Genomic DNA, 24,148 nt, shown 5'->3' with positions numbered 1-24,148 from the left:
ACTAAAGGAGCAGTTATCTTATTGAAACACAAGATTATTAGTTACTATTAATTTGTATGTCATAAATCTGGTTCTTCGAATATGGAGCTTGGGTTCCTGTTCATACTGAAAGTCAGCTACATAATGTTCAATATGTGCAAATGTACACACCGAAGAACTCAGCAATAGCTTAGTCAAAGTCCATTTCAAATTTGAATACTTTCTTGGGAGAGCCCAAGAATTGCCTTCCACAGAATTTCTCCTGCAGGATTATGTGCCTGAAAGTCTTTACTATTGCTAGGACCTGATCTCCCATTATCTGCCCATGACTGAAAAGCTGTTTTGTTTTGGTTTTCCAATGAACAATTTCATCATTCCTGGTAAAGGGGAAGATGCAGGATGACAAACAGCTTTGCCATTTGTCATTTGTTGCAGCGAAATTCATCAAATGCAATCTCCTGCTTTTTACCAAGGTCTCCTGAGGTGCAGGCTTTAATGAATGCGGTCGGAGCTCTTAGTTTTCTTAGTATTTTGGCTCACTTGGACCACTGGATGTAAATAAGAGTTTCTGTCTTCAGTTGCTAGTGTTCTAGCTCCATGTTATCATGTAGCAAACTCACTCTGGGGAGACCTCTGACCTCTGCATCCCGGACTCAGGCTGTCATGGACGCACTAATGCAAGATGGTGTCTGTGCTCTGAATCATGAAAAGGCCCACAAAAGAGACCCAATTGCAATGCATTCGGGAGATGTGTGTGTCGCCTCACATTTTGCCCCGTCGCTGTGTATGAAGACATCAAGAAGCAGCTTTAGGATGAAGAAAAAGAGAACTCCTTCTTAAAGAAAAGAATAAGGGCTTGGGGAAGTAAAGCCTTCCAGAGCTCAGATAAAGAAGCAAATACTGCGGTGCAAGTAGCAATGAATGCCCGTCATGCTTACCAAGAGGATTGCATTGGTAGAGATATTTAGAAGAACGATTTGGATTAAGTAAGTAAAAACAACTCTCAGTCTTTGAAATTATTGAATGTACAGCTACAGTCTAAAGAAGCAGAACTTCTACAGCTAAGGACAAAGGTGGAAACGCAGCAAGAGATGAGATATTTGGATCCACCCTCATGGTCTGGAACAAGAGCTGGAACTGATGAGGAAAGAATATGATGGTCTCAAAATAGAGCTACAAAACAAACCAATAATCAATAGGTCCATGTTAGAAAAATCAGCTCTACAGTGGGTATCTCTGATGATTTTTTTTTAAAGCCGTCATCATGAGGCACAGCTCAGAGCTACAAAAGAATGGATGTTACAGACAGTCTCTTCCTGAAGTGCTTAGTGTTAATAAAGAATCAGGAAGTTCCAGCGGTTTAGCAATGGAAGTAAACTTACTGTTCACACTTGTACGATCTGGGTGTGTGAATCAGTGGTAGAAAGCCTTGCCGTCATACACAGTCCAGGGTTTGATTCTCGCCACTGCCAAGAAGGTACTACAGTTCACGATTTGACTTACTAGGGAAGTTCCAGAATAAATAAGAAATCTGTTTTTGTTAGATCCTCATTTATACCAGCCAGTGTTATCATACAATGCACACAAATACAACCTCTTCAGAGACATAGATTGAGTGAGTGCCTTGTTTCCCTTGTATCTTTCCTATGATTGCTTGACGTAGTTGTTTATTCACTAATAACAACCACTAGAATTTTGTATGCAATTATGGGATACCTAATTTTGAAAATAAACTATGTGTTGTTATTTAGATATCCATTAATATTTTATTCAGCCTTTTATTAAAAAGTATCATAAACATGTAAAGATTTGCAGAAATAAACTATGCTGAAGTTTAGGGGATAAATTTATTTTATTTTATGGTCTACTTTGTATAAAAAGAAACTTGAGAAGACTGCAAAAGAATTATGTTAGGCAATGCTAAATAATCATAGCTAAATGTTTTACCTTGATTCACCACCATCTAATGATCTAATGGGCATATACCTTATCACTTTTTGTTAGTTGAGTTTTAATACATCTATAAAGACAGAATTTAGGCACACATAATGTTATACATACCCAGATCTTCAGGTGCACAGTGCAGTATTGTGTACATTGTTGTACACAGATCTCAGGAGCTTTTCCTATAAAAACTGAAACTTCAAAACTAAGGAACAAAAATTATATCCTATATCATTAACAAACCACATTCATCTTGCTGAAGAAGCTACAGTGAGGTGCTTCAAATCCTGATAAATGTAGACTTTTTATGCTGCATAAAATATATGAATATGTTTTATATATTAGCTGCTTACAAACATTATTAGTTTTTCAAGGTAATTCATTCTCAATACTTGTAGCATATTGGAAACTATTATAGGTTTGTGAGGAGAGAGAGAGAGAGGAGAGAGAGAGAGAGAGAGAGAGAGAGAGAGAGAGAGAGAGAGAGACTATAAAGTTATGTACCAAAGTTTTAAAACATCTTTAAGGTATAATGTTAGTAATTTAGTTTTTACCAATACAGTAATTTTAAACATGGAATAAAATATTGAAAGAAAATAATTTCCCATATGGCATCACCAACAAGAAAAATAATTTATTATGAATATTATCTTGCATTTATGTGTGTGTTTATGTGTGGGTGGAGCAAACAATTGCCACAATTGGTGCTTGGAGGTTAGAATTTAATCTTCAGGAATCAGTTCTATCCTTCCACTTTGTGGTTTCTGGATATCAAGCTGGGGCATCAGGCTACTGCCCAGCATGTTTATGTGTGAAAGCATCTCACCTGCTCCAAGAAACAGTCATGAACAACAAGATAATTTTCTTTCAGATACTTATCACAGCTTTCATATTTCAATAAACACATACTCCCTAGCATTTGTTTATGATGAATGCAACATGACAAAAAGTAATCTCAATGTAGCCACACTATAATTTAATGAATAGAAAGTGAGATAGGCTAGTTCTCCTCTGAGACCTTAGATGAGCATTTCAAGGAAGCTCAGCACAGTATCCACGTCCTGAGGGTTTGAAAGTGCCAGGCCCATGTGTTTGTACAAGACCGGACATTTCTCTAAAACTGTCATTCATTCCTTTCCACTGCAGTGAACACAGCCTTTTTGTTATCTGATAGAGTCTCATTTTATTTCTTTTTAAAGATATACATTTTACACTTGCTTAATTTTAGTATGCGGTATTTTAATTTCTAATGCTATGTGTAATAATCAAGTTGACTGATGCATCCTTCACCCACAATATCGTATGTGTATTTTTATAGAAATGTCAGCAATGTTGAAATGCTCAGTTCTTAGTGTACAGCTCTATTCAGTATTCTTTGCAACTTCTCTAGACAAGACCATTCCTACTGCCAACCTGAGAGATTCCTTCCTTGCCCGTCATTCTTCCTCTTTCTAGTGCAGACTATGACAACAATTGCCATCCTCTCTCTTCTTCTCTGAATAAAATTATTTTGGACTCCACCTGAGAGACATGTGATATTGTCTTCCTGCGTAGAGATTATTTCATTTAATGTAATGTTCTCAGGTTCTATTTGTGTTATCATAAATGCCACAATGTCTTCCGCTTTAAAGCCGAATAATCCTATTTTCACCATTTTCTCTTAAAACTTCCTCCTTGTTAGTATTTCTATTAGAAAATTAAGACTAGAAATGAATCTGAAGCTATAGGGACAAATGGCATTTTATCCTTTTAACAACTAAATTCAAAATGACATAAAATATGTTTCTTCCATCAAAAAGTGTTTGATATGTAAATATTAAACATAACATGGAAGTTTTCTTCCTAAAAGTTAACTTCTGCTGTTCTATACCAGCCTGGTCTTTTCTAAGTTTTCCCTTAAACCATTTCTTAAAAGGTTTACAAACCTCTGTCACTTGCTATGGTAGAGAGGAGTGTTGACCGCTTTTGCCAGAAGTTGCCGAACAACATTAAGCTTGAAGATTTAACCACTAAGACTTAACAAACAGTAATAGCTTACTGTCATTGTGAGCAGAGCCTCACAGCCTGGAGTCTCAGCAATGGGAGGAACTTCCCATTAGGAAACACAAAAGTTTGGAAAAGACAGTCTTACATGTGACGAGGATGTCCTTTCATCTGAGTGTGGGACAGAAATCACAGACTTACAGAATTTATGAGAAACATTACCAGTTCAAGGATCTAAGGATAATAGCCTGCCCCCCCCCACTGGAATCATGAGGAAGAATGGCCAAGAGAGAAAGCTGAATTCCTATGGTGTTAAATCCCTAAAGTGTAACAAGGAGATTAATTCAAAGACAAGAAAGTATTCATTCACATACAAATTTCTAGTGTCTTTGTTAAACATGACATATATAAAGTGATCAATAAATAACACATTAATTCCATTCTCCTAAAAATTGTTGCTGTGTGGGGGTAAAGGAACATAACGTCAAATTTAAAAGAAAGCAAATATATAGAGACTTAGATAAATGTCTTAAAGAATAAGGATCCTGTGAGACACAAAACATGGGCACATGGACAAAAGCAATAGAAGAGAGAATCCAAAAATAAATTCCACATAGCTACAGATACTTGTGTCAGGAATACATATTGGACTAAATACAGCCTCTTCAGTAAATGGTTATGTGAAAATTGGCTATCTACATGCAGAGGAATTACACAAATCCATATTACTTATTTTATAAAATAAATCAAAATTTATCAAAGACCTTGTTGAAAGACCTGAGTCTCTAAAATTGTTAGGAGAAAACATAGACAAAGACACTTCAAGAGCTCTGGAGGGATGGCTCGGTGGTTAAAAGTGCCCTCTTCATCTGACTTTCATACAAACTCTGGTGCCCCATTTCTGACCACATCCCCTTGGTAGGGAGGCCTGGTGGCACTCAGAGGAAGGATAGCAGGTCACCAAGAAGAGACTTGATACCCTATGAGCATATACAGGGGAAGAGGTCCCCCTCAGGAACAGACATAGGGGAGGGGAGTAGGGGGGAAGTGGAGGGAGGAAGGAATGGGAGGATACAAGGGATGGGCTAACAATTGAGATGTAATATGAATAAAATATTTTTTTTAAAAAGTGCCCTCTTCTTTCCAAAGAGCCCAGGGTTCTTTTTTTTTTTTTTTAACATTTTTTATATATGTGTATATATTATTTCACATATATACAGTAAACTACCTATATTAAGAATAATCATGACACAATCAGGAATTGTACAAATGTTACATTCTTAGTGTGTTGGATATTTGTATTTAACAGCCTTGAAGAACCACTACATTGGGGCTTGCGACCACCCGTAATGAGATCTGGTGCCCTCTTCTGGCATGCAGGTGTACATACAGAACACTGCACACATAATAAATCTTTTCTTAATGTTTCCTTTTTTTAACATATACATTTATATTATTACACATGGGTAATGTGTAATAATATACATACAGAATATACATACAGAATAATAATATACATACAGAAGAACCACAATACAATCAAGAATTATATAAATGTTACATTCATAGTGATTTGACTATTTGTATTTGGCAAACTTGAAGTAAACATCTTTCCTATCTTGTTGGGTCTAAATTTCTGAATGGAGATTAATATCTATCATATCTCATCTCTATTAACTTAAAACATCTATCTTGATCTAAAAACATCTTAGCTCCTCACCTGCTAAGCTTAATTGACATACTAAACTATCTGGTTTTCAAACTCATCAGAGACTTGAAAAGGGATAAAACTTAAATACTGAATGAACCTGGAATTCAGGTTAATAGCTTCCAAAGTGAAGAAATGACTGAAAGAGTTGAATTTTGTATATTGATGCAAATCATGCTCATGTCAAAAGCTAGTCTAATTTTATCACAAGAATATATACTCTAGGTCTAATAGATAGATATGATTCTATAGATATATGAGGTAAAATAGTTAAATAAGGTCTTCAAAAACCTCAGAGACCTACAGAATATGGTATTTAAAGATGTTTTTATTATTCTAAACATTCTTTGACAACATAATAAATCTTTTTAAGAAAGCACATCAAGATATAGACATAAGAAAGAATTTTTTCTATTTATTTAGGTTTTATTTTTTATTAAATATTTATATAATTATACATACACACAATAAACTACTTACAACAAGAAGATCCATGAAACAATCAGGAATTAAATAAATGTTGGATTCTTAGTGTTTTGTCTATTTGTATTTGACAGCCTTGAAGAAAACATCTTTCCTATCTTGGTAAATCTAAAATAGGCAAGATTTTTAAAATCGTACTCCGGTTGCCCAGGAAATAAGGTCAACAAATAAAAATGGGACCAATAATACAATATACTGTAAGGACATCAATTAGAAATGATTACTAGTGACAGTAGTTTTACTGCAAACATCAATTTATAGTTGAAACTAGGTTGTAACAGAAGAAGCAAGAGTGATTAGTACAAAAATTATTTTAATAAACTCAAGTAAAAAAAAAAGAGATGCAACAATGCTTTGGTTTCAGAATGGGAATAACAAATCTGGAATTGAACTAGAATCTTCCTCTCTAATAGTTAGCTTTCACAGTGCCAAAAAGTGTTCCATAGGTTGGCTGCTGACGGGGAATTCTCATCAACTTTCTTACTTAACTTGGGCCCTCAACTTTCTTACTTAACTTGGGCCCTGATGCTATATTGTCAATCTGTCAAGCAACTTGTATCTATCCCCTGGCACAATACTTGCCTGACTGTTTGGGAGCTAACCAACCACATTCTGATTGACTTCGAGGGTTTCTCCATGGGAGCTAAGTCTGGTGCTAAAACTAGCCAAAAGCCTGTGACTAAAGAGAGCATGGCCCTACCAGAGAAGCTACCATTGATGTTTTGCTAAATTGTTAAATTGCCTTCTAAATATTTATGTTTAGGCTCCCAGATTAATGATTATGTCGTCTCTGGCCAGAGAGGCTTCTTTTTTGCAGTGCACAGTGGTTACTAGGGAGGCTCAAGGTGCTGAGAATCAGTGACTATTGAATGATCAACCATGAACATGGCATCTATGCCATTTCTTACAAGGTTTAGACATCTCAGAAGAGGGGGCTCAACAGACTGTAACACATGGGGAAAAGATGAAATGTTGCGTAACATTGTCTTCTGTCCAGGCCATGCCAATTTTACCTGGAACTCTTATTGCTTATGATAAACTACATAAGATTGGTCCTGTCAAACTTCCATCATATGGAGAGGCTTACAAGGCAATATAAATTTCATATGTATGAAATTAATAATCACTGGAGATGAGGAGTTCAAGTGCCTACACCAATCCCCTCAGGATCTATGAGCAGTTCATTTCTGGGGGCACTGTAGAGATTTCTTAAGTGATAGAGCCACTAATACGTTACCTATACTCCAACAAATCATCCCTTATTCACATTTCTCTGAGAAATCCTAGTTAAACACATGGGGTCAGCAAAAGGAAACATTTTAAAGACATAAAAGTAGAAGGAGGAATAGTTGGAAAGAGGAAGGAGAGAGTAGCAGGAGCAGGAGACACACAAAAGGTGACGGAGTAGGGTCAATAAGACTAAAATCCATCCTGCACATGACGGAGTTGCTACAACAAAGATCATTGTTACACATGATTCATGTGCGCTAAGAAGAATATTTTTTAATTAATTTATTTATTTATTATAATTTATTCACGTTACATCCTGAATGTTATTCTCTTGCTCTTATCTTCCCGTTCCCATCCTCCCTCTCTCTTCTGCCCTATTCCCCTCCACTAGAACTCTGACAGGTGGGGTTCCCCTCCTCCTCCACCATCTGACCACAGCCCCTCAGATCTCATCAGGATAGCCTGCATCCCCTCCCTCTGTGTGCCTGCAAGGCCGATTGCAGGTGCCAGAGTTCATATCAGAGGCAGTCTCTGCTCTCCCTACTCCTCACACACACATGGAAGAGAGAGAGAGAGAGAGACAGAGAGAACTAAGATAAAGGGAAATAAGGGGAAATAAACTATAGAGAAAATTTTCAGTGAATTCAAATTGTGAACCCAAAGAATAGAAGTGGATGACAGGATGAGCTTCTACCAGTATGTTTTAAGCTTTCTTGAACATAAAAGGAAATGAATACAAGAAAAGGAAGGAATAAAGGCTATAGATGTCAAGAGTTCATACATAGACTGGAATTTAAAGTAGTTTATTTTAATCATTTTCCTTAACTCCGTGGGACAGAGATTAGTATAGACTTTAAGCATGGGGAAGAGTGTTGTAGAAGGCAGCTAACTGTGTGTACCAGAAATGCATCCTGATAGAGCATACACCGAGTACAACCACAGACACAGAGCACTGAGAACCCCATTGAAACGAGAAGCTGTGAGCAAGTAGAACCTGCCCACCTGTACACTTGCAGTGGTTTACTCAGAAGTGCTGCAAGTCCTTAGGTCAGGAGCCTGAGACACAGAGTGCAGGGGGGGCTCAGGGTTAGGGGAGTGGTTCAGAGGAGGTGCAGATGCTGGAGACGCGGAGAAGAAGGAGCTAACTCGGTTGGAGGAGCGCTGCATTTTGAGTTGGACATACTTTCTAAAAAATCTTTCTGGGGTGGAAGTAAGAATTGAGACACTCTTGCTGTATGGCCTGAGCTGGTCTTGAACTTGTGATCTTACGGCCTCCATTTCTCAAATGCTGTGATTAGAGACCTGCATACCACATCCAGCTGGAACTGGGCATCATTTTTAAAAACATGCTACAGTTACCTCAATTTGAGGACCGAAACACAAAGCGAAACCCCACGACAGCCTGTACATTGCCTGGGTCTTCCAATTGACTGGTATAATGTATCTCTTTCCCTTAAAAACGGTTATAGGATTAAACTACGCGCAAACCATTTTCTCTGCCTGTCTGAAGTACCACAACAGCCGTACCTACTTTCACAAACATGGGAATTTTCAAAAGATATGTCTTTGTTTTTCTCCTTCGGGGCTGATGCTTTCTGAGGCCAAGAGAAATCTGTAAGTGCCCATGAGTCCTGGGTCCCATTTACATAGGACGACCCGATGATACTCCATGAGAAAATGTTCCCCATCAATGGATTCAATGTAAGGAGCTTATTCTTCATGGCGATTACAACACACCAACCACTGGATGACACTCTTCTCAGAGACCTGAAGGCTTTGTGTAAATAGTGAACAGTTTCTCTTCTAGCTTCACCAGTGGGGTTAAGAACCTTTTGCCAGGGGCTGGAGAGATGGCTTTCTGCTTTTGCATAGGACCTGGGTTTCTAACACCCATACAGTGTGGCTCATAGCCTTCTCTATCTAACTCCAGACCCAGGGCATCTTATGCGGTCTTCTGGTGTCCACGGGCAGTGCGCACAGGGATGGGTGGAAATTTATGCAGATCCAACACATAAAAATAACTCAAAAGAATTTTTCTAGAAAGAACCTTTTACCACATGCAGTTAGGTAAGATTAAGCTTGTCCATTCTTCCTTATAAAAAAATAAAATGATTAATAAATATTGGGTGAATAAAAGAATAGCTAAGTTTTTCAATCTGGTTTATTTGGGTATATGACTATTTTTTTTTTCCAAGATTAGGAGATAACATTCAATAACAGCAAGGTTTCTCTTAGTGACAATATCTAAGTACATCTGACATGTAAGTATATATTATCCTGGATGAAATCCAAGGTTATTTGGATTTAGATTGGTCGCTTAGAAGCTGGAGACAGGGAGCCACGTGTGAGATGGATAGCTTGAAGTTACAAATGAAGGTGTGTCCTGACCTCTCCAGTACCCTCATCCACAGAGGTTCTAATGTTTTCTGTTAAAGTATTCTCAATTCAGGTCTCTACAGCTGACAGCTGCTCACTCAATCTGTGTTTATTGGCAATTTGCCTCTCTCCCACTCTTGAGGATTGAACCGAGAAGGACGGGGTTTGTGGAAAAGCTTAAGAATCTCCTTCTGTTCTTTTTTAGCTGTGGCTTCGTTGTCTCGTCTTCTGATCCTTCCAGATGCTGTGAATTGGAACTTCACAGCCTGAATTTGAACAACGTTCTTGGGGTTGCTGCGAGAGGTCCAGGAAGTGTGGGGATCCTATGGCTATGCAGAGGCCCTCCTGAACTGAATTGACCCTGTCTGGGGCAGGCGAAACTTTTCCTGTATCTAGTTGCTATTTAGATGGAATTATGTTAAGTGTATACTTCTCCAGATCAAAAAGAAGAATCACAGAAACCTCCCCCTCTATGATTTATAGTTATTATAAATGAACAGTTCTTACAGGGGATCTTATCCTAGCATTAAATTACCTTTTCAGTTTCAAATACTGAGCATCTCTTAATTTTGAAAAGCTAGGTGTTATTTTTAATTTTTTTTATATAGAGATACTATGCTCCATAATTACTTAGATGGTTTTAGCCCAGTTCCCTGCCCCCACTGAAACACCTTGGCAACCCTTTCGCGAATCTCCCTGGTCTTGACACCATATACCACGGGGTTAAGAGCCGGTGGGAAAAGCAGATAGACATTAGCCAAAAGAATATGAATGTGGAGTGGCACATGGTGGCCAAAGCGGTGTGTGAAAAAGGAGAAGAGGGCTGGCGTGTAAGAGATGAGGATGACGCAAACATGGGAGCCACAAGTACCCAGGGCTTTGGACCGGGCTTCTTGTGAAGAGAGGCGAAGAACAGCTTGTGCGATGAGGGCATAGGAGAGACCAATGCAGAATAAATCAACCCCAATGACCAACAGCGCTGCTGTCAGTCCATACACACGGTTAGGCCTGGTGTCTCCACAGGCCAGCTTCACCACAGCCATATGCTCACAGTATGTATGTGGGATCACGTGGCTTTGGCAGAAGCTCAGACGGCCAATGAGGAAGGGACATGGAAGCATGAGCAGAGAGCCTCTCATCATGGCTACCACCCCAATGCGCGCAATTATGGTGTCAGTGAGGATGGTAGAATAGCGCAGTGGGTGGCAGATGGCCACATAGCGATCAAAGGCCATGGCCAACAGCACTGTGGACTCCATCATGCAAAAGGCATGAATGAAAAACATCTGTGCCAGGCAGGCGGAGGCAGAGATGTGCCCGGCTCCACACCAGAGAATAGCCAGTAGCTTGGGTACTGTGGTGAAGGAGGCAGCCAAATCAATGGTTGAGAGCATGCACAGGAAGAGATACACGGGCTTGTGCAAAGCTGGCTCTGTGGCAACAACAACCAGGATGGTTATATTGCCCACGATCGTGGCTGTGCCGAGACAGCACACTGGAAGTGAGAGCCACATATGGAATTGCTCTAGACCTGGGATGCCCAGGAGAAAGAAGATAGAAGGATCCAGGTCCGTGTGATTAGGAGACTCCATGGTCTGGCCTATGGTGCTGGGCATTGTCTCTTGTCAAAAACCCCGACACCATATCATGTTGCCTGGGAAGACACAAGATAGATAAATAAATGAGATCACAATGACTTTCATTAGCTATAGAATGTTTGGAAAACTAATACTCTTAAAATGTCAGTAGTAGTAGTAGTAGTAGTAGTAGTAGTAGTAGTAGTAGTAGTAGTAATAAATTCCTAGAGTTATGCAATATGTGTGTTAATATTTGCAAAACTATTTGCATAATGCATAGCATATGAGTGTAAAAAAAAGTAACTATAATAAAGGGTTTGAGTAAGTACTTACATGAACTACAATTGCAGCCTGGCTAATGGGTCTTGTCTTCAAGGAAAGGAACACAACCCTTATTCTGGGAATGTAGCTGAATATTAAAATATTAAATTGGGACCATTGGTCTGGAAAACACAGCTTACTGGCCAAGATGGGCATCATCTTTTTTATATCCAACTTAAAAGTTTCTGATGTGGGATCTGGTTCTTAATAATTAATTTTCAAGTTGCATCAGTAATTTGCACTCTTTTCATTAATCCATGAATATTGTTTGTGTGTAAGCACATATATATTTTCACTTGCACACATGTAATCACAAGTGTGTATATAGATATTTTGATATTGACATCTTTGTATATACTCAGTCACATTTACATTATCTGTTTAGTTATTGTAATTTCCAATGAAATATAAAATGAACAGAATAATATGACAAAGCATTATGTAATTGTTTCTATGTTAGCCTACGCTAAACATTCAAAGACTCGGTATATTTGGTGTTTATATGTAACTCAATGTTACTGGAAATGTTCACAGAACTTTAAACACTTAACTGCTCGACTCTCATCAGAAACTCCATAAGATGTTTTGTCTTCCCCATATATAGAGAAGTTAACCCTCTTTTAAACATCACTGTATTTCTGAAAGGAAAATTACACCTTTTAGAGCTGGGCATGGTGGCCCATGCCTTTAATCCCCCACACTTGGAAGGCAGAGGCAGATGGATTGCTGTAAATTCGAGGCCAGCCTCGTCTACAAAGCAAGTCTAGGACAGCCAAGGCTATGCAGAATTACCCTGTCTTGAAAAACCAAAATAATAATAATAACAATACACCTTTATCCCTCTCCATCAATCCTCTATTATTACTCTATCTACAGTATATGAACATTTGAAAGAAAAAAATACGTTATCAAATCCTACCATTCTCATTATCCCATAATGGCTTATAATAGAGAGTTTGTAAAGGACTGTAAACATGCTTGTTGTATGAGGTCATGGTTGCATCCTCACCATGCCGGTGAGATGAATCTGTGTGTCTAATGCCTTCTACGTAGGCACTTGTCCTTCTCCAAGGGGACCACATCAAGAAAACATTTTTAGACTTGATCAAATACATGACCCTTATTGATGTGACTTGCACTTTCCAGTTATATTCAAACAGGAATGTATATCATATACCATACAATTCCTATGTGTTAGAATCCATGGGGGATAAGTCTTTGTGTTTACTTCTCAATAGTAGAATCCATATTTTTCTTTGGAACCTTATGATTTCCTGACCCATAATATAATAATAATAATAATGCCTTGCAAGATTATGAGAATCAGTTACTGAATTAGTCGCCCCTATAAATTGCTTAATAAATGCTATTTGCTATGCTCGATCTAATTTGTCCTGTTGCCAGGCAAACATTCATGAACAATTATCTTTTTTCAGAATTTTCCTATGTGATCTTTAGTATCTGGTTAGGCTATTGGAAGACAGATTTCCTGAGTGCCCTTGGACAAACATGATGCACTCAACTGTAGCTTATGTGACCCAGATTTTGCTTCCTGAGCTAACTAGGTCTCTGCTCAGCACAGATCATGGACCAAAAGTCAGAGTCCAGAAGCCCAGAGAGCCTGTTCACTATATTTCCTCCAACTAAGTCTACACTTCACACATGTTTGGCTGTTAGTCAAAGGTACTCACTCACATCCAGTATGCCTAACCTAGTAATTCTTAGCCCTCCCTTCCTTCTCAGTAGCTCTCTGGCTCTATGCTTTGGACTTGATTTCTTGTACAAGCTGCAGGAAGTACAAATTACCACATGTCTTTGAACTAGATGTCGTAATTTAACACAACTGACCATTACTTGCAGGCCCAGTGGCTTTTCCTTTTCTAAGGAACTCCAGTTTTTACCATTTCTAGCCCATCATAGGGTGACACATTCTCTTCACAATGATCGGCCCACCTCCCTCTGAAGTCTGCTGTTTCACATAAAACACTTTGTGAAACTGCTAAACTTTTGTGATCATTCTCACTTTCCCAGTAGAAGGAAATGGTCCCTTTGACCCAGTTACTATTCCAGGTCTCCTTATACCATCACAGCCAATGCCTCCAGAGCAGTAACAGTTCTAATAACTTAGCTGGGGCTTGAAGCCTCAAAACTGTGCCATATTGCAAACATTGTCAATTCAAAGTTTGGCTGATTTCCTCTACCCAATTTCTTGCTGCTCATCTTTGCAACATCTACCTCACACAAGTTTCCCTTATGAATTAATGAAGTTTCTTTTCTTATTAGTAATACCAAAAACATTACAATGAATAAATTCCTCAGTCTGTCTTCACAGTGCTCTCATTTACGGGTCTGGTTAGCATGTAACCTCCTTCTTTATTTTCTTGAGCCCTATTTATTGTACTGGTTCCAAGGACTCAGCCTTATGGCACACTAGAACTCCAAAGAGAAGCTGTTAATTACAACTCTGAATTAGACATCACAAAGATGATTTTTTTTTTTCAAGAAAGTCCTTCATACCCTCCTCTTTGAAGCAAATTTCTCGTGATCAGTTGCATGGACAGACTTCGTTCGAGGGATAGATAATCCCCTTCTCTAAAGTTTCTTCCCACCAGAACTCACAGGGTCCAGCAAAGCATCCATGAGAAGGCATCACTCCCTGGAAGAGCCTCAGAAAATCAGATGAAGCTTTCTTGTTTGCACACTTCCTCAGCGATCTGAAGGAGGGCTCAGAGGCTGTTATACTGAAGAAACCGACCTCATGAGCCCAGGGGAGTTTGGTGGTTGCACTGAGTTTTAAAATTACTGCCATCTGGGGAGCTTCCGAACTTCCTTGGAAATTAAACATCATGTTTTCAATCCTGGTTGACCAGGTCAAAAAAGTATAGATGAAGCTACAGGCAGGGAAGACAAAATTATAGTCCATTCCCAAGGTAACCTTATGTCTCTTTGATTTGTTTTGCTTTTTAATTTCCCACATCTCAATGACTACTTACCAAACAGCATCTGACATTCTAGAGGCAAAGAGACTACCAGTGCTGTGACTGTGTGACTCTCATCTCTTTCCATTTCTAATGCAGTTCCATTCCTTTGAGATCCTAAAGCGTGCTTAATCTTCTTTTTCTGTTGTGTGATTATCTCTGTCCCATTCTCCTATGGTTTCTGTTTCCTGTTTATTATGTCTCCAGACTGGCCTTTGTTGTCCAGTGTTGTTTGCTCTGTGATCTGCCTCTCCATTTCTTTTCTTCTTTAAATCACCTGGGAAAGATATAGCAAGATGGTGGTGGAGCTCAAGAGGAAATCATACTCGTTTGTAAAACGTAGGCGATGTGATTTGTTAATGGTATTTTTACCACATGGAATTATCTCAGGAAATGAGAAAAGGGAAGGCTTATCCATTAAATATTAGTAAACCTGTATCTCATCATACGTCTGCCAGGAACCTATACATATACCCAGAGCATCATTGCTTATCTCAGTAAAATGTTTTGTCCAAGAGATCATTTACTTTGAGCCTCTAGCCCAGTTCTCCACAGGACTCAATCACTCCTGCCACCAGCACTCTCTCACATAAAGGATACATTTAAAAGTACCTTACTATGGATATAATTTATTCCACTGTACATCATAAATCCCTTTTGGAACACAAACAAGTATTTTAAAGTCCTTATCCCAAAGAAACAGGTGCTGGATAACCTAGGTCCTGGCCTCACGCACACGAATCCCTACGATGGTCATTGTTCTTCCCGCTAAGCACCGCAGGTGGTCTCCTCTTCACCTGTCCAAGTGGTCCTCTTGTTATTTACCCTTCTGAAAATAACTTAGCTATCTGACCTTTGACTACAGCCATACTAGGTCTGAGTTCTGGTCACCTGGATTGCCTTGACCACAGTTTCTCAGAGACTCTAAGCAAGCAGCATACAGATTTTACTGCACCTCCATTTTGCCTGTAACTTTTTTTAATTAATTATTTATTTATTCATTTTAATATAATTTATTAATTTATTCATATTACATCTCAATTGTTATCCCATCCCTTGTATCCTCCCATTCCTCCCTCCCTCCCATTTTCCCCTTACTCTCCTCCCCTATGACTGTGACTGAGGGGGATTTCCTCCCCCTGTATATGCTCATAGCCTGTAACTTTTTAAAGCACAAGTTGCTAAACTAAACGTTAGGAGTTACCAACCCTGTCTAGAGTGAGCAAGCCATCCGAATCGTCCTTTCTAAGAAGTTTCTAGGTAATTTTGACCGTTAAAGCCCTAGGCATGTCAAGCTGTGCTAAGACAATGAACATTTAAGACCAACGCAGTTGGCTGAGTGTTCCTCCACAGCTGCTGCCTAGTTCCTCTCTTCACTAGGGATGCCTTTGAGAGAGCAGAATAACAATCCGTTTTTAGTGAGACATCCTAATAATCTGTCTCAGAATAGGCGTGAGAAACTTTCATCCTCAAGACTCCGCCCACAAATTGCTTTTCTAACTATTGCTAAGTAGTTTGATCCATCTCATTGCTAATGACTAAAACAATAATTGAAACAAGAGAGGGAAGAGACAGAATATGACTGCGGTGGATCGCTGGTTAGTTGAGATGATCTCTCGCTGTGCTGCCCATGTTGCTCTGGAATTAGCTGTCTAGCCAAGTTGGCATTGAACTCTTGCTTATTCAGTCTCAATTTCTCAAGTGCTGGTGTGATAAGCCCTTTCAGAAAATAACTTTGAAACTCTTTTTCCCCCGTCCTTCATCAGTAAGCCAACTCAGTAAGTTCTGGGGAAAGTCCTGGATAGCAAATTCCAAAGAGGTAATTGCTGTGGGCTACTCAACAAAGGAGACTTCTCAGACATGGGTTTAAGCCAATACAAAGTCTTTATTAGCTGGCTGAAGAGTACACTGAGAATTCAGACTCCCAGTGCAGCATTGAGTCTCTCTTACGGTGAGCTTTTAAGCAGAAAAGCCATATTCTGGGTTGACATACTTCAGTTAACGAAGAACAGTTTAGCCAGAAGTGGAAGTAGAGAAGCCAAAATGCAAGGTTAGTAAATTTAGGGACTTTGCCAGAACTATGAACTTAAATGGATTAGGCCTTTGTTTAAATTTTGGCAGATGGTGCTGTCTGCATGTTGAATTTTACAGCCTGAATGGTACTTCCGTCATGGGAGTGTGCTAAGTCAGTTATGCAAAGGTCTAGAGCCATGTTACGGAAATAACATGGCTAGACTGAATTCCTTACAGTCCTCTATCTGGTATGAGTTCACATGAAAGGGACAGTGGAGACAGCCTCCTGCGACAGTTGAAGTAACATTCACACACACCACTAAAATTTCTAGTTGTTCAAATACTAACGTTGATGCTGTTGCAAAAAGGGCTCCATAGATAATACTAGAACACCTGAGTCAGATGACTTTAAATTAGGGGCTGAAAAGTTAGAACCAAATAAGTAGAGGGAAGAGAGTGACAAAAGTTTGGACTTGTCTTGAGAAGAGAAACCCATGCCTGGAAATACTAGCTTTACCCCATCCCTGGAAATCCCCAGGCTTCTTGTAATCTTTACTTCTTGATTGCCTACTCTCTGGATTTCAGTGCTTGCCCACCCAGCTCTCAGAACTGTGTAAATTAACTCATTGGGGGAGGGGGGCACAGGGGGAGGCAGGCAGACAGACATACAGACACAGAGACAAACAGAGAGAAAAGTTTTGATATAGCAACCAAAAAAGATTAATAATAGTCTTCATTTTTCATAGTATCAGGAAGAAAGGAAAGGAGAAATGGACGGTAGGGAAGAAGGGCCACGTCAGACCCAGAAAATATGAAAGGACTATATGATGTTAATTGACACCTAAAGAAAATAGGTATAAACCATAGGTCATTACATATTTTTAAAGAAAATATAATGAGGACCTCATATGGTCAGATACGGAAGAAACAAAAAATGAAGGTATAAGAAGAATTGGGTGTGGCATGTACCCCTGTAATCTCAGAATTCAGGAGGCTGAGACAGTAAAATCACCAAGGGTTCAAGGTCATCCTGGGCTACAGAAGACTCTGTCTTACAAAAACAATACCATGAAAAAAATCTAACTTCATCTTGCACATCTATAAAATCAATATGATGTCAGTAAAACTGTCAAGTAGAATTCCACAGAACTTGAAGAATAATGAAACCTACATGAAAAAAAAGTTATCTAAGAATAGCTAGGTTTCTTTCTTTTTTTAACCCTATAAAACTGAATTCCTTTATTTGAAAAAGCAAAAGATAATGCCATGCTCTAACAATATTATAGTATAGACTAAGGTCTTGAACAGCTAAACTCCACAATAGGCATTCGTGAGCATTTTCTCTCTAAAACTCTGTTGAATGAATATTAGCAAATGGACTAAAAACCTCTTTCAAATGTAAACATATGTAACTGACAGAATTCAGGTATGTTAAATCACTTAAGCAAGATATAGGTACTCCTCAAGTTTTAGATAGACAGTAAAAATTACCAAGTTATTCTATAAATGTATTCTCTTTTGAAACCTCAAAGCCCACCACCAGTGACACACCTCTTCCCAAAGCAACTTCTTCTAATGTTTCCCAAACAGTTCTACCCACTGAGGACCAAACATTCAAATGTGTGAGCTTAGAGGAGCCATTCTCACCCAAACTACCAGAGAGAGTGTCTTGTGCGTGTAGAAGCAGGGATACCTGCAGAAGCCAGAGATAGCATAAAATTCAGTGGAACAAGGGTGTCATTCTCTTAAGGTTTCTTCAGGCCGATTTAGGGTGAATAAAACCTTTGAAGGGGCCGAAAAACTGGGGAAAATGGTTAAGCAAGGCAAGGATAGCATTTGTAGTCCATTTTCTAAATGTTTTGAAATTCCAGGCTTAATAGGAGTCCTGTGTGGGACAGTCTGAATTGCTGGACCAATTGGGATCAGAAGCTTTCTACAATGCTGTCCTGGAAGCTGTCCTGTTCTGATGGGTAACAGCAACTGAGGCGCCTGGGGCTGGAACACGGGGGATGCAGGATGTTAGTGTCCAGCTTGCTGTGAGGAATGAATCCTGTTGGGTCTGATCCAGCATCAGTGTCTGGTTCTTTTGTTCTGAAATATAATTTCTCACAAGCATTATATAGTTCTAACATTACGATTGTATGAGGTGTGTAGGATGCACAGAGCAATTAAGGATGGTTCTCTGCTCATTGCAGGAGCAGAGGTAAAACATGTGTAAATCTTCCTTCATGCCATACGAAGAATGGCCTCTAATTATAAGTCACAGAGAATCTGTGACCAACAAGAAGCCTTGTCTATCTCAATGTCCCATTTCCTCTTAGGGGGACTGGGTAGGTTTCTGTTTGTTCTCTTGGGCTACAGATGCTTATTTTCATTGGGGGTGGGTTATAAGTTATTATTGGTCTTATACAGAGAGAAAATCAGGGATGTCTTTCTTTTCCTTTATCTTTCTTTTATAGGTAAGGAGATAGGAGCTGAAAAGAACAAAAAGGGGAATATAGAAATATAGAGGGAGGATAGAACAAAAGGTAGATTTTTGTTACTCACAAATAATGTTATTTTTAATTGGTATTGAATTTTGTGTATTAATGTAAATCCTGATCATGTCAATTACTACAAGAATATATATCCTAGGTCTAATAGATAGATATGATTCTATAGATCTGTAAGGTAAAATAGTAAAATAAGGTCTTCAAAAGCCTCAGAGACCTACAGAATATGGCATTTAAAGATGTTTTTATTCTTCTAAAGATTCTTTGATAACAAGAGAAATTAACTCCTGGCAGCACCCAGCCTGCCTCAAAGAGGATGATGAGCATGAAAGAACCTTCTTATGAAGACGACTTCAAATGTGGCAAACAAGCCACTGGGAAAAACATCCTCATTTCTGCCACAGAAAGAATTCCACCTAAACATAGGCAAACTTAGATACAGGCAGAGTCAATGGCTGAACTCTGCCAAGTCAGAGTAAGCAAGTCCTGAATAGTTCCTGCCTCACAAATATGTCTGTCAGATATATTGGGCCAGAAGGTTGAAGATGATGTTCCAACATTATAGAGAGTGTTGGCTGACTGTTCATGAAGTAAACTGTCGCAGTCATTTTTTCATTTTGGAAGCTGCTAACCTGCACTTCCAGTTCACTCAGGTAATTAAGTTTTATTCCTTCTCAAGTCTCTGATGGGGTTGGAGACCAGATAGTTCAGTCTTACAATTAAGCTTAATTGGTTAGGGGTTAAGATGTTTTTAGATCAAGACAGATGTTTTTAAGTTAACAGAGATGAGATATGATAAATATTGATCTTCATTTAGAAGTTTAGACCCAACAAGATAGGAAAGATGTTTACTTCAAGTTTGCCAAATACAAATAGCCAAATCACTACGAAGGTAACATTTATATAATCCCTGGTTGCCCCATAGTTCTTCCGGCTGCTTGTAGTTTATTTTATTCATATGTAATAATATAGCTGCATACACTAAGAAAGAAACATAATAAAAAAAATTTTAAAGCAATTCAGTGGAACTGTCGTTACAAACTGTTGTGAGCCTTTGGAAGTCCTCCTGGGAACCTGAGAGACAGGAGAGAGAGAGAAGAGAAGAGAGAGAGAGAGAGAGAGAGAGAGAGAGAGAGAGAGAGAGAGAGAGAGCTCTGAGATTTTAATTTTTCAATTAATTATTATTTTATGTGTATGTGTTTTGTCTGTATGTATAGTATATATATGCACCTCATGCATACAGTTCGAGTCAAGACCAGAAGAAGATGACACCAGATCCCATGGAACAAGAGTTACAGGCAGTTCTGAGTCTAGGATTCAAACAAGGGTCCATTTGAAGAGCAGAAAGCACTGTTGTTGTCGCTGCTGCTGCTGCTGCTACTGCTGCTGCTGATGATGATGATGAAGATACATTCTTTTCTATATAATATACCTTGATTACAATTTCTCTTCCCTCTAACCCTCTCAGCCCCCCTCCACATCTCCTTTCCCATCCAGCTCCAGTCCGTTTCTGTCTCTCATTAGAGAAGAACAGGCTTCTAAGAGATAACAACCAAACATGGAAAAATAAAATATAACAAAAGCAATTACATCAAAAGTGGACACAACAAACCAACTAAGTAAAAAAAAAAAAAAAAAAACCCAAAGGAAGGCACAAGAATTAGAGGTCCACTCATTCCATTCACACACACACACACACACACACACACACACACACACACACACACACACACATTCTATAAAAACTAAACTGGAAACTATAACATATGTATGCAGAAGACATGGTACAGACCCATGCAGGCCCTGTGCTTGCTGCTTCAATGAGTTCATATAAGCTTTGCTCAGTTGGACTTCGAAAATCTTGTTTTTTCCAGTGTTGTCCTTTTTTCTTCTCCCCTACCCGCCCCCCCGCCCGCCGCCCTTGCATTCATTTTACCTTCTCTTCCACAGGGCTCCCTGAGACCTGAGGAGGGAATCTATGGAGATACCCCATTTAAAGCTGTGTGTTCCAAGGTCTCCCGCCCCCTCCGCCCAGTGCCACCCCCTCCTCCATACTGTCTGGCTGTGGATCTCTGTATCTGTTCCTGTCTCCTGCAGAAGGAAGATTCTCTGATGGCTGAATAAGGCACTAGATATATGAGTATAGCAGAATATCATTACGAATCATCCTATCACTATTTATTTTCAAGACTAGTAGTATTTGGTTTTACCTAGGTCTCTGGGTTATCTAGACTCTTGTTCATGGTCACCCAAGCAGTATTGGATATAGATTCCGTCTCCTGGAATGGGTCCAAAGTCAAAACGGACAATGGTTGGTTACTCCCACAAGACTTGCACTACCATCACCCTAGCATATTTTGCATGCAAGATGAAGATCCAAAGAGTTTGTGGCTGGGTGGGGCTTGTTTCCTTTTTGGTATCCTCTCATACCAAAGACACTGGAAGCCAATATTTTCTTCAGCAATTGGGCCTTGATGTCAGTTTGTGGAGAACCTACTGTCTTAGCAACAGCATTTATTGTTTGAGGATTTCCACAGGACACCTTTGGCCAGTACTCTAAATGGATGTAGCACAGTCCTGGTACTGGGAGCTTCATTTTGTGGCAAGAGGTGGCCAGTTCGGACTCTGTCTCTCCTATTATTTGGAGGCTTCATTAGTATTGCCTTTATGTCTGTTAGAAATTCTCTATTGCTCTAGGTTTTCACACCACCGCTCAAATGTTCCTTGGTCTCTTCTCAGTAATGGGCTTCTGACCAGGTTATAATACCCATGGCATGGAATTTACCTTATAGAGCAAGTCTCATATCCAATCAGAAAATGGTCACTTATCTCCATAACTAATGCCACTCATGCACCAGGCCAGGTGCATCTGGCCAGGTAGATTGGTATTATAGCATGCAAGGTCGAAATCTGGGTGAGACCATTAATGTCTTTATCCCACCAGGAGTCTGCAAAAAAAAATTTTAAGCTTTATTTTCATGTGAAAAGTGTTAGAACATGTAAATTTTAAAAAATAAACTGTAGCCTGCCCAAAGAATAACATTCTATTCTATGGTTAATAAACAGAAGCAGGCAATTGAAAATGTTGCATGACAAAGTTTGCATGGTGAATAGGCCAACCTTTCTCTACATATGTGAAGATATACAAAATGTTTTAGTGGTTTAAATAATAAGTAGTTAATAAAAATGTGTGCCGAGAATAATATGCTGACATGTATAACGAGAGAGTCAGATGAGCAGAATGTTGGAGGGAAAGCAGATGTGCAAAATTCTGCATGAGACACCGTCCTATACGCCCACTAAGATTTATTCATCTAAGTAAAAATATCTTAACCACAATTGACATCAAATTTATAATAAACACAAAGCACTTTGGCATCGTGGTTTTGTCATGATATTATTGCGTAATGAAGTTTCTGAAACTCAAAGGGTCATGTGGTAGCCAAATAGCAGCCCTTCACATTCTCTCCGGGGGTCACTCTGCAGTTCTACCAGCCAGAACAGTAAGATAAGCAATTTATGTTGCTTTAAGCCATCAAATTTTTAATATTCTGTTGTAAGAGCAATAAAAAACAAACACAACCCATAAAAAAATTGGTATTTTATTTTAGTCCTAGATAGTTAGCTTGACTCTAGACTGGGCTAAACTGGACAGGTTTGTAGGTAAGGGATGTTGTCAGAAGGTTTTTTCAAGATTTGAACTGGTTCAGTTGTGTTCACTTGGGGCTGAAGAGGCAATCCCTAGAGCTGACTCTTCTCAGACGAGATGCTTAGTCTAACAAACACACTTAAAGTGTTTCCTGTGTCATTGTACAAACATCCCAATGTTCACAACAAGTTTCTATCATCCAGATCATAACCAGGTAATCATGCTTGCTTGGTTTAATAACATGGAGTTCCTAAAAACTGAAAAATAACATCACATTGGGAGAGGTAAGTTGGGCAGGCATTTCAGAGGTATAGAGCAGATATGATCAAAATACTTTGTATATATGTATGAAATTTTCAAATAATAAACACATTTTTTAAAAATCATGGAGTATGGGCTGGAAAGATGGCTCAGTGGTTAAGAGCATTGTCTGCTCTTCCAGAGGACCTGAGTTCAGTGCCCAGCAACTATATGGTGGCTCACAAGCATCTGTAAGGTGATCTAATGCCCTCTTCTGGCATGTAGGTGTTCATGCAGATACACAAAATTAATAAATAAATCTTTTTTTTTAATCATGATGTTTCTATATGAATTTACATAGAAAGTAATGGCTGTTTCTTCCTTACTTTATGTACAAATTAACCAAGAATGGTTAAAATCTGATAGAATGTAACTTATTTTACTCAAATTCCACACAGCATGGACTTCGTCTATCTTTGGTATCCTGATTTCCAACTTCTTCCCTACAATTCTATTCTTTCTATGCTTGAGCATTGCACAAAGACATGTTTTCACTGTATATATTACATGTATCATGCATTATGTGTTTATATGTGTAATGTATGAATTATACATATAATTCATTTTTTCTAACATTATATTACAGTTAGGATAATGTGTACACATATCTATTAAGTGATTATGCATACAGTTTCATAATTTAGAATCCCTTAACTCAGTGCTATATTTGACTAAGACATTGAGCAATCATTGCCAACTAGAAAATACACAGTAATGTGAAAGAGCAAAAATTTTTCAATACTATTTAGATTGCAGAAAGAACTATAGCTGACTCCCTATCATCAGAAAAGGAAGAACGAACAGCATTACTTTGTAAAAATCAAAAGAAGAAGAAAGTCGAATTGTTCCTGTTTCAGAAAAGTGGTAAGCAATAAAAACTTAACAGTACCTGGAAACTTGACAAGGCCAAGATGATGCCTTCCTTTGGGAAATACTTTTCAAGACATGCCTGCCTAATAAAAGACCCAGCGGGATTCCCTGATGAGCTGCTCTGTTCCTTCCTCTTCCCTTGGTCTCTGAGGACCTTTCACTATGCTCAGTTCTCTAAAGATGAAGTCATACTGCAACACTTCCCTTATATGGTGAGAGAGCGTTGGCCCAAAGCGCCAAGGAAA

The 24,148-nt window shown here is 38.9% G+C and overlaps 1 protein-coding gene and 1 pseudogene across 3 annotated transcripts; one reads left to right on the top strand and one right to left on the bottom strand.

Annotated features, from left to right (window-relative positions):
- Positions 1-642: 642 nt before the first annotated feature.
- LOC311578576 (5-azacytidine-induced protein 2-like) lies at positions 643-10,062 on the top strand (annotated as a pseudogene). Its single transcript has 2 exons — positions 643-1,205; positions 9,909-10,062. The product of its transcript is annotated as a 5-azacytidine-induced protein 2-like (transcript).
- Positions 9,462-23,953, bottom strand: LOC311580819 (olfactory receptor 52P1). Of its 2 annotated transcripts, none has more exons than XM_084752523.1 (3): positions 23,923-23,953; positions 14,595-14,856; positions 9,462-11,357 (listed from the first exon to the last, which is right to left on the bottom strand). In XM_084752523.1, the coding sequence occupies exon 3, from the start codon at positions 11,317-11,319 to the stop codon at positions 10,330-10,332; it is 990 nt and encodes a 329-aa protein (XP_084608649.1). In that variant the 5' UTR covers positions 11,320-11,357; positions 14,595-14,856; positions 23,923-23,953; the 3' UTR covers positions 9,462-10,329. The 2 variants fall into 2 exon arrangements, with proteins under 2 accessions (XP_084608649.1, XP_084608648.1); XM_084752522.1 differs by lacking the exon at positions 23,923-23,953 and adding an exon at positions 21,870-21,989.
- Positions 23,954-24,148: the final 195 nt, after the last annotated feature.

Source organism: Acomys minous, assembly GCF_964271855.1.
Source record: "Acomys minous genome assembly, chromosome: 2".
NCBI lineage: Eukaryota > Metazoa > Chordata > Mammalia > Rodentia > Muridae > Acomys > Acomys minous.
Note: the sequence above shows the minus strand (reverse complement) of the source record. Positions and strands in the feature narration are given on the sequence as shown.

Excerpts from the sequence above, each read along its gene's own strand:
- LOC311580819 (XM_084752523.1), bottom strand. The coding sequence starts at position 11,319 with ATGCCCAGCACCATAGGCCAGACCATGGAGTCTCCTAATCACACGGAC.